The 8653-nt window shown below is 58.3% G+C and overlaps 6 protein-coding genes across 6 annotated transcripts, besides 4 other annotated features; all 6 read left to right on the top strand.

The window, feature by feature from the left end:
- Window positions 1–62: 62 nt before the first annotated feature.
- Tco025E_03883 (uncharacterized protein) lies at window positions 63–776 on the top strand (the record flags this gene model as incomplete). Its single annotated transcript, XM_029370800.1, has 1 exon — window positions 63–776. One exon carries the CDS (start codon window positions 63–65, stop codon window positions 774–776), a length of 714 nt encoding a protein of 237 aa, XP_029229079.1.
- A 252-nt stretch (window positions 777–1028) lies between these two features.
- Tco025E_03884 (nicotinamide mononucleotide adenylyltransferase) lies at window positions 1029–1901 on the top strand (the record flags this gene model as incomplete). The annotated part of the gene is made up of 1 exon (XM_029370801.1): window positions 1029–1901. One exon carries the CDS (start codon window positions 1029–1031, stop codon window positions 1899–1901), a length of 873 nt encoding a protein of 290 aa, XP_029229080.1.
- Window positions 1902–1939: 38 nt separating this feature from the next.
- Window positions 1940–2000: a microsatellite.
- A 257-nt stretch (window positions 2001–2257) lies between these two features.
- Window positions 2258–2647, top strand: Tco025E_03885 (uncharacterized protein; the record flags this gene model as incomplete). The annotated part of the gene is made up of 1 exon (XM_029370802.1): window positions 2258–2647. One exon carries the CDS (start codon window positions 2258–2260, stop codon window positions 2645–2647), a length of 390 nt encoding a protein of 129 aa, XP_029229081.1.
- A 321-nt stretch (window positions 2648–2968) lies between these two features.
- On the top strand, window positions 2969–4486 carry Tco025E_03886 (putative L-gulonolactone oxidase; the record flags this gene model as incomplete). Its single annotated transcript, XM_029370803.1, has 1 exon — window positions 2969–4486. The coding sequence occupies one exon, from the start codon at window positions 2969–2971 to the stop codon at window positions 4484–4486; it is 1518 nt and encodes a 505-aa protein (XP_029229082.1).
- Window positions 4487–4743: 257 nt separating this feature from the next.
- Window positions 4744–4791: a sequence feature (A-rich).
- A 99-nt stretch (window positions 4792–4890) lies between these two features.
- Window positions 4891–4924: a microsatellite.
- A 206-nt stretch (window positions 4925–5130) lies between these two features.
- Window positions 5131–7683, top strand: Tco025E_03887 (protein SDA1; the record flags this gene model as incomplete). The annotated part of the gene is made up of 1 exon (XM_029370804.1): window positions 5131–7683. One exon carries the CDS (start codon window positions 5131–5133, stop codon window positions 7681–7683), a length of 2553 nt encoding a protein of 850 aa, XP_029229083.1.
- Window positions 7684–7982: 299 nt separating this feature from the next.
- Window positions 7983–8023: a sequence feature (A-rich).
- A 241-nt stretch (window positions 8024–8264) lies between these two features.
- Tco025E_03888 (uncharacterized protein) lies at window positions 8265–8648 on the top strand (the record flags this gene model as incomplete). The annotated part of the gene is made up of 1 exon (XM_029370805.1): window positions 8265–8648. The coding sequence occupies one exon, from the start codon at window positions 8265–8267 to the stop codon at window positions 8646–8648; it is 384 nt and encodes a 127-aa protein (XP_029229084.1).
- Between the last annotated feature and the right edge of the window lie 5 nt (window positions 8649–8653).

Consider the following 8653-nt stretch of genomic DNA (forward strand, 5'->3'; position numbering starts at 1 on the left):
CTAGTCTAGGCATCTGGTGTGGAGGTAGGCCTTGCAGTCCTCGCTCGTTCGCCGCGGTGGTGATGTGGGACCGGGTCTGGCGCCGTCTTTTTGGTCGTGTCAGTGTCCCTGGCGTTGTGTATAGTGACGAAGTAGACGCGGCGGCGCAGCTGCGGCAGCAGCGGGAGGCGTCTGCGTGGCGTGGCAACCTGCGCAATGTGCGTCTGGACACCGCGCCGGCGCTGCTGTTGCGCACGAGTGGCGTCGATCAGTCGATTCCAGGGCCGGAGGAAGATCCGTATACCTTTTGGGAGCGTATTGGCATCGTGCCTGTGCATCCCTCCCGCGTGCGACCGCGGCAGTACTATCACCCCATCACAGACTTTGGACTTTACGACTATGACGAAGTGTCGCCGGAGGAGCGAGATCTGACGGCGGGGTGGATGGCAAAAGTGTTGGAGTTTAACGGCGCGGTACCGCTTGGCATCGTGTGCGCCGTCGGCTGTGTTGTGTTGCCCTTGCACACCGTGTATCGTATGCCGCTGCTCGTGGCGGCAGGAGCGTCGGGAGTGATGGTTGAAATCACCCGGGCGTACATGTCTGCCGCAAAGGAGCGGCAGGACCTCGATGACTTTATCCTCGCAAAGGAGATATGGTACATTAAGAACGTCGAGGCCTACCAGCTTGGTATCCCGCGTATTCCAAAGGGACGCGAGGCAGAGTACCACTCCTACATGGACGGCACCGTTTCGTCGGCGCAGGTGCTTCCAGATGAATTGATCGACGCACTTCACTGATGGCGGAGCGCCAATCGGCCTGTGTTGTGGTCTGCTGATGAAATATGCATTGCCGTGAACGCCTTTGCCTTTATGTTTCTGTGGTGTATTTTTCTGGCTGCAGGTGTTTTTGCGTATGTTTTTTTTTCATTTTTCTGCTTCTCTGATCACTTTCATTTCTTGGGGGCCTCTCGCCATTGCTTTTCCTTTTAAATTTTTGGGTCTTGCTCCTCCGCTGAGTCGTGTCGGTGGGTTGTGGTGAAGCCTGGGGCCATGAGCGATGCCAGAGCTGCACCTTACCGCTTCTGTGGCTCGAAGTTGGTGCCGTGGAGTGCCCTCGATGTGAGGGTGACTAGCCGCCTTGTCATTCTGGTGATGTGTGGCTCCTTCAACCCCATTCATCGGGCACACATTGCCATGTTCGATGCAGCCCGCGAGGCCTTGATGCCTCCCAAAGAGGCCACCGACGTTTCTCCCACCGTCGTCGTTGCGGGCGGCTTCATCTCGCCGGCGAACGACGACTACGGAAAGGGAAACCTTCGTCCTTTTGCGCAGCGTGCAGCGATATGCAGGGCGGCGCTGGCCGATCATACTTCCCTGGCTCTTGACGAGTGGGAGGGGTTGCAGCCCACGTACGTTCGAACGTTTTACGTCTTGGAGCACCTTCAGAAGGCTGCGCAGCGGTGGTACGAAACCGACGCGGCGCCCAATAAAGCACAGTTGGAATGGGTGCGGCAACATCCCCTGCAAGTGGTGTTTCTTTGCGGGAGTGATTTGTTTGCGACCTTTTTTCAGCCGGGCTGCTGGGCATTGGGGTTGCTTAGGCGGCTGCTGGAATCTTTTGGGGTGGTGGTCACGCGACGTGCGGGGTCCGCCGCGGGCTGCGCGGAGATGCTGCGTCGGCACGGTTCGCTGCTGCAGGGGCGCGTTGAGGACACCGAAGGCGGCCGTGGCACGACACCCATGACGCTCGATCTCTCCAAGTACCGCTTCACGGAGGTGGAAATATTCACGAACAATATTTCTTCCTCCGCCATCCGCGAGGCACTGGCGGCAGATCCCAGCGCTGAGCTAAGCAGCCTTGTCCCCGCTGGGGCGGAGTCACTCATTCGTGCCTTCTACACAAAAGATGCACAACTTTCTTGAGGATTTAGCTATTGGCATTGCTGGTTTAAGTAACACGCGTGTGTGTGTGTGCGTATGTTTGCGCGTTTCTTCTTTGATGGTGTCCGTCGTGTGTGTGTGGAGTGAAAGGTGAGAGGTGGAGAGACGCAGTTGGCCCTTTGCTTTGTTCTCTCTCTCTCCTCCCCCCTCCCCCACCCCTTTCCTGGCACGCAAAACAAGGCACACCCACCAAAAGAAGTCGGCAGTTCAAACGGAACAGGACAGGAGGAAACCCAGAAGGAGTTGTTTGCATTTATATTTATGCTGGTGCTGGGGGGACGTGTGGTGCGGAGCTGCAAGTGGCGATGCCGCATGGGAGGAAGTCACACGGGCGACTGATGCTTCTCATTGGCATCCTGGTCCTTTTGGTGACAGTCTGTGCAATGCTGGCGTTGCGGCCTTGTAGCGATCACCGAAAGAACTCGGGTGATGCAAAGGGCGGGAACGAGGTGCATAATTTTTTTGTCTCAGCAGGTGGGTTTCGTTGCCAACAGGCGGCGTACTTTGCAAGGGAGGAGGTTGCGCGTCACGCGTCGGAGTCTGACCTCTGGCTGGTGATCGATGGAAATGTGTTGGATGTGAGTTTGTTCGTGCGACAGCACCCGGGTGGGCTGCTGATCATGGAGGGCGCAGGCGGCCGTGACGCGGCGGCGCTCTTCTCCGAGTTCCATTTGCCATCGACGGTAAAGCTCTTTGAGAAGTACTGCATTGGGCGTTTGAAGGAGTAGATGGGGTGGCACGCACGGCGCCCTCGCGGTGGTGATGTTCTTCTTTACCGCACCCCGTTGCTTTTCTCGGCTTGCTCATGATGTATGTGTCTGCCTCCCTCGCCTTCCGCCCCAACTACTTTCTTTTTTCTCTGTCTCTTACGGTTGCTGCTGCTGCCAGCGCTGTCACGCCGCGTTTTCAGGCACGTTCACGTCTTTTGAGGAACAACGCAGTGCCACAGCAGTTGCTTGCCTCGTCCGCGCTTTCATTCACTTCCTTTCTCTCTATCTCTCTCGCCGTCTGTGTATGTGTATGTGTTATCCGTTGGAGTGGAACTACGCATGCGTGGCGAGGCGGGCGCGTTGCCCGCATGGACTAACATGGCGTGCATCGGTCAGTGCTACCCGCACCAGCACCATTTTCCCGGCTCTGTGGAGGAGGTTGTGGCGTTGATGCGGCGGCTGCGGCAGACGGGTGAGCGATGTCGCGTTGCCCGGTGCGCGAAGAGCCCGAATTCCTGCACCTTCACCGATGCCCACCTCATCCACACAGACCGCCTCAACCGCATCCTTTCCGTGGATGTCGAGCGGCAGCGAATTGTCTGTGAAGGCGGGGCGTTGCTGCGGGACGTCTTTGAGAAGTTGAGTGAACACGACCTCATGCTTCGGTGCGTGCCGTCGTACGTGCTCACGACGGTTGCCGGAGCCATCGCTACGGCGACGCACGGCAGTGGCAGCAAAACGCGAAGCCTCTCCGACTACGTTGTTAGCATCGTGCTGGTTGACGGCAGCGGTGAACTTCACACGTTTGATGCCTCAACTCCCAAGGAGCTTTCCCTGGCGGCCTGCCACCTCGGCATGCTTGGCGTGGTGGTGCAGGTGACGTTGCAAGCAGAGAGGAAGCGCATGTGGCGCCTCCGCAGCTCCCCTGTCCCACTCCACACGTTAACGGAGGGAGCGACGCTCGAGCGACGCGTCTCCGACTCTGCGTTTTATCGCTTCTTTTGGATGCCCAACACGGACTCTTGCTACGAGTCCATCGGCACATGCGTGGAGGCGGCTGCGACGGGGCCTGCGAAGGAGGCTGTTCTCTGTGCCACAACGACTCCCGCATCCGCATCGCGGAGACTAACTCAGCTGTTGAAGGCTGCGCAGCACCCACGCGGGGCACCCTTGAACTACCAAGACTGGCTGGAGCTGCAGAAGCATCCACGCACCCGGCTCTGTAAGGCTCTCAAGGGAAATTGGCTACGACACGGTGTGGTTGAAGCGGCCCTCGCTGCCGCGACTGCATTCCCACGGATACAGCCATACATCAACCGCGCCTACAACAAAGTCTACTACTCTGCGCCAGAGGTGCTGTATGGAACTCCACTTGAGTGTTTCACGTTTGACTGCCTCTTTAAGCAATGGGCGTGCGAATGGGCCATTGATGCCAGCAAAGCCATTGAGGCATTTCGAGTGCTTCGTGAACTTATTGCGTCGGAGCACCTGAGCGTACATTTTCCCGTTGAATTCCGTTTTACAGACGCCGATAAAACTGCACTTTCACCCGCGTTTGGTCGAAAGACATGCTGGATTGGTATCGTCATGTATCGGCCATATCTGCGCTACGCAAGGGACACGATGCGGTACTATCAGGCATTCAGCGATGCCATGACGGCGCTGGGCGGCAGGCCACACTGGGCGAAGTACTACACCTGGGGACCGTCACAGTTAAAAGAGGCATACGGGCAGAACTGGGAAGACTTTTTGCGGCTCCGCCAGAAACTTGATCCCGGCGATTTGTTTGTAAATGGCTGGTGGAAGAGTTTGAGCGGGCAGGGGCCGGTGTTCAACAGCACCATCAGTCGTTTGTGAGTTCGACCCGGTGGCTGCGTTCTTTGCACGGCGGTTGCGTTCGCCCGTTACTAAAACCGCATGGGCCTCTGCGCGTGGGGCGCGGCTCAGTCCACCCGCAACGCCCCACGCTGCCAACGCAACAGCAGCGATACGAAGAAAATGAGGACACGCCATTTGTGGTTGCCTATTTGCAGGACTGCTCCCTCGTCGTGGCGTGTGGTGGGTGGGGGGCGCGGCAGCGTCCTACGCAGCGCTAGACGAAAGAAGGAGGACCGAAATGAAAGGAGAAAAACGAACAAAGAAAAAAGAAAAGGAAAAAGAAATTGGAACTACCTTTTGCGCGTGCTGCACCGCAAAAAAAAAAGTGACTGAAATTGTCCGTAGTATTTTTTTTGTTAAACGCCTTTTCATACCGCCGTTCGCTTTCTGTGTTTTTTTCTTTCTTTTTCTTTCATTGGCCCTTCTTCTCTCCCTCCCGCTGTGCGGAAATGCGTCGGCACACCCCCCTCTGTCTTTGCTGTGTTTTTTTTTGTCTCATTTTCTCATGTCTTTCTCTCCCCCCTTTTTTTTTACTATTTTTTTCCTCCTCTTTGCTGCCTGCTTTGGCCGCTGGGAGGGTGCCGTCGGTGTGCTGGGATTCGTGGCAGAGGGGCGGGCGACAAATGGCGGAGCCGGCGTTTCGAGGCACGCTGCTTTTGCTGCAGAACTGCACCCGCCGTGACCCGGAGGCGTACCGCGACGAGTTTATCTCGCAGCTCGACCACTTCAAGGCCCTCAGCCAAACCATCATGACGCAGAAGACGCCCAACCCGCAGTACGTCGCGGTGCTGAACTACGTGTGCCACGTGGGCCACTGCTACCCCGCAGAGTGCGCGGAGGTGGCGGAGGTGGTGCTGCGGCTGCTGCGGGAGTACAAGGGGGCCGCCATGGCGCCCGAGTTGCGGCTGGCCCTCGTCAAGTCCCTCGCACTCCTGCGATCTAAAAACATCGTCTCCGCTGAGCACTCGTTTCCGCTGTTTTTCCAGCTTCTGCAAGAGCGTGAGAAGAACCTCCGCCGGCTCATCCTCTCCCACATTGTGAGCGACGTACGCAAGGTGAATATGCCTGGCGCCAAGAACGGGGCCCAGGTGAACAAGATGGCGCAAAACTTTCTCTTTTCCGTCATGGCGGAAGATGACCCGGTGCAGGCGCGCTGCGCAGAGATGGTGATGATCGACTTGTACCGCCGCCGGGTCTGGGCAAACGAGCGGACGGTGGAGGTGCTGACGCAAGCCTGTTTCACGCGGCACACTCCCATCCTTCGCACCGCCCTTCGCTTCTTCCTGCTGCAGATGCCGAAGATCACTTCCCTCGACGACGCCGGCGATGAGAGCGACGGTGAGGCGGCGGACCCCGGGCGTGAGATCTCCCGCATGAAGCAGAAACTGAAGATTGTCAAGAAGACGGGCAAGCGAGAGCGCATTCTCAAGCGAGACGTGAACACGATAAAGCGGAAGTACAACAAGGAGGAGAAGGCGGAGGAGGTGCTGGCAAAGCAACACGTAGACCCCATACGACTTCTTCGCAATCCACACCAGTTTGTGGAACGTCTGCTTGCACGCCTGCAAAAGACCACGGAGCGCTTTGAGGTTCGAATTCTCTACCTGAACGTTATTGCCCGCGTCATCTCGGAGCATGAGGTGGTGCATCTCCCACTCTACGGTTTTCTTGAGCGTTACATGGAGCCTTCGCAGCTGCACGTCACCCAGCTTTTGGCGCTCTCCGTCACCTGCGTCCACCGCCTGGTGCCGCCCGACGCCCTTGAGCCGCTTGTGAAGGCCATTGCCAATCATTTTGTCTCGGATCGCTCCTCGCCCGATGCGATCACCATCGGTCTCAACACCATTCGTGAGATCTGTAAGCGACAGCCGTTAGCGATGAATGAGGACCTGCTGAAGGACTTGACGGAGTACAAGTCACAGCGGGGCGACCGCGGCGTCATGATGGCGGCACGTGCACTCATTCAACTTTATCGTGACGTGTACCCCGCGCTGTTACCCGCGAAGCTGCGTGGTGGCCGCGGGGCCGCGGCAACGGAGGAGCATCAAAGACCGGTGTACGGCAAGGAGCCCGTTTACACCGACGTCCCCGGGCTTGAGCTGCTCTACTCCGCCATGGAGGAGGAGGAGGAGGATGAGCACTCCGCGTGCTGCAGCTCTGACGACAGCGACGACAGCAGCGGCACGTGGATGACGGACAGCAGCGACTGTGACCCGGACGACGTGGAGGGAAGCTTCGTCGATGCCTCGGACTGCGATGACAGCGACGCCGGAGACGAGGCTTGCCCACAACTTGTGCTGCTGGAGGAAGCGGCGGCGGAGCCGCCTTTGAAGCCCTCCAGGGCCGAGGAAGACGCGACGAGCGACGTCTTGAGCCTTGGCAGTGCGGAGGAGGCGGGCCAGCGACGCCGCAGCCCGTGTCTGGGCCCCACGGTGTCACTTGACCATGCCCCTCGCAAGCGGTGTCGTGCGGAGAGGGATGCCGCGGACACGGAGGAGGCGGAGGAGGAAGAAGGCGAGGAAGAGGAGACAGAGGAAGAGGAGGTGGAGGAGGGCGAGGAGGAAGAGGAGGAGGAGGAGGAGGAAGAGGGCGAGGAGGAGGAGGAGGGGTGGTTCGAGGACACTGCGATGCACTCCGCGCGGCACGCGCAGCGTGTGCCGTCGGCCTCCTCGCGGCGGGCGTCTGTGTCGTCGACGGCAGCGTCCAAAGTCCCAGCGGCCGCCGAGCGCATTCTCAGCGACGCGGACTTCGAGCGCATACGTCGGCTGCAGGCGCAGAATGGCAGTCACCGTTCACTGCGCGGAAAGCTGCGGGAGCACGAGGCACGGGCGAAGAAGCGGCACGAACTCATTCATGGGGTCTCGGCGGACCTCTCCTCGCACGACATTGAGCACTTTACGCAGAAGCGGAGGGAGGAGGACCGAGAGGAGAAAATCGCACGCGCGCAGGAGGCACGGCGCGCCTCCTCCAAGTTCGAGGCCCGCAAGAAGAAGAAGAGCAAGCTCAACTCCACGCACGCAGAACACGCAAAGCGAGGAAAGCTGTTTAACATGACAAAGCGGTCACGGCGCGTGGGGGCGAAACTGAAGCAGTCCACCACCGAGCGGTCAAACCGCGGCAAGGAGAACAAGAAGAAGGACGTCAAATTCCGCATCCGTCGCGGGTGGAAGGCGTGAGTGTCTGCCTTGGCGTGCGCCACTCCCCCCCCTCCCCCGGCCTCTGTGCGGAGGCCCCGCCGCGGCGTCCAAAAAAGGGGCGGTCGAGGAGAAAATGTTGCACTCGCGCCTGTGCAGGTGCACGCAACACGCACTCCCACAGGCCCAAGAGGAGCGGGGAAGGAGGAGAAGAGGTGCGGGCTGCGGGCTGCAAGTCTCACCGACGAAGCGTGAGATGCAGCAAAAAAAAAAAGTATAAAAGAGAAAAAGGGAAGAAACGGGTAAAGACGCAAACCCACAGTGGCGAAGGGGGGACCATTAATAAAAGAAGAAAAGAAAAAACAAAAAAAACAAAAAAAAACAGTAACCGTGTGAACTTTCTTACGCCCATCCCTCTAAAAAAAAAAAATGGAGGCGTCCCCTACCTGCAGCACCACCGCTACTTCCGGCATTGCGTGCAGGAAAGGTAGCAAGGAGCTATAACTGTAACAAATGGAGTTCAGTATTCCTCTCTCGACTCGTTAACAATTTTTCGTTTGCGTTCTCTCCCTCCCTCTCTTTCCTTCTTTTCTCTTTCTCCCTTCGATGCCGGCAGAAGGCCAATGCCGGCCTGGTCCTTTGTGGAATTATCATGTAGTTTCTTGAGCCCCAAGATGGTGGGTGTCTCGCCTTTCTTCGCGCCGCTTGAGGAGCGTCTCAGCACTGAGCCGCCGAGCTTGTCGAACGCGCTCTGGGAATACATGCACTGCACGAAGCGGGCCATCAATACTCGCATTATTGGCTTCTGCGAGCCAACGCTGAAACAGTGCGTGGATGATCTCGTGCTGTATACAAAGGCGTCCAAGTGGGGAGGCTCTGATGCGGCTTCATTAGAGGAGGTGCTAAGACGGCGGCGCGGGGACGTTGACATCGATTCGTTGCCCTGGGAGCCGCGTGAGTCGTACAGGCAGTGGCTGATCAAGCAGGGAAGAATGAGTGAGCCTTGATTGGG

This window comes from Trypanosoma conorhini (genome assembly GCF_003719485.1).
Source record: "Trypanosoma conorhini strain 025E chromosome Unknown Tco_14.4_contig_00186, whole genome shotgun sequence".
Lineage (NCBI taxonomy): Eukaryota > Euglenozoa > Kinetoplastea > Trypanosomatida > Trypanosomatidae > Trypanosoma > Trypanosoma conorhini.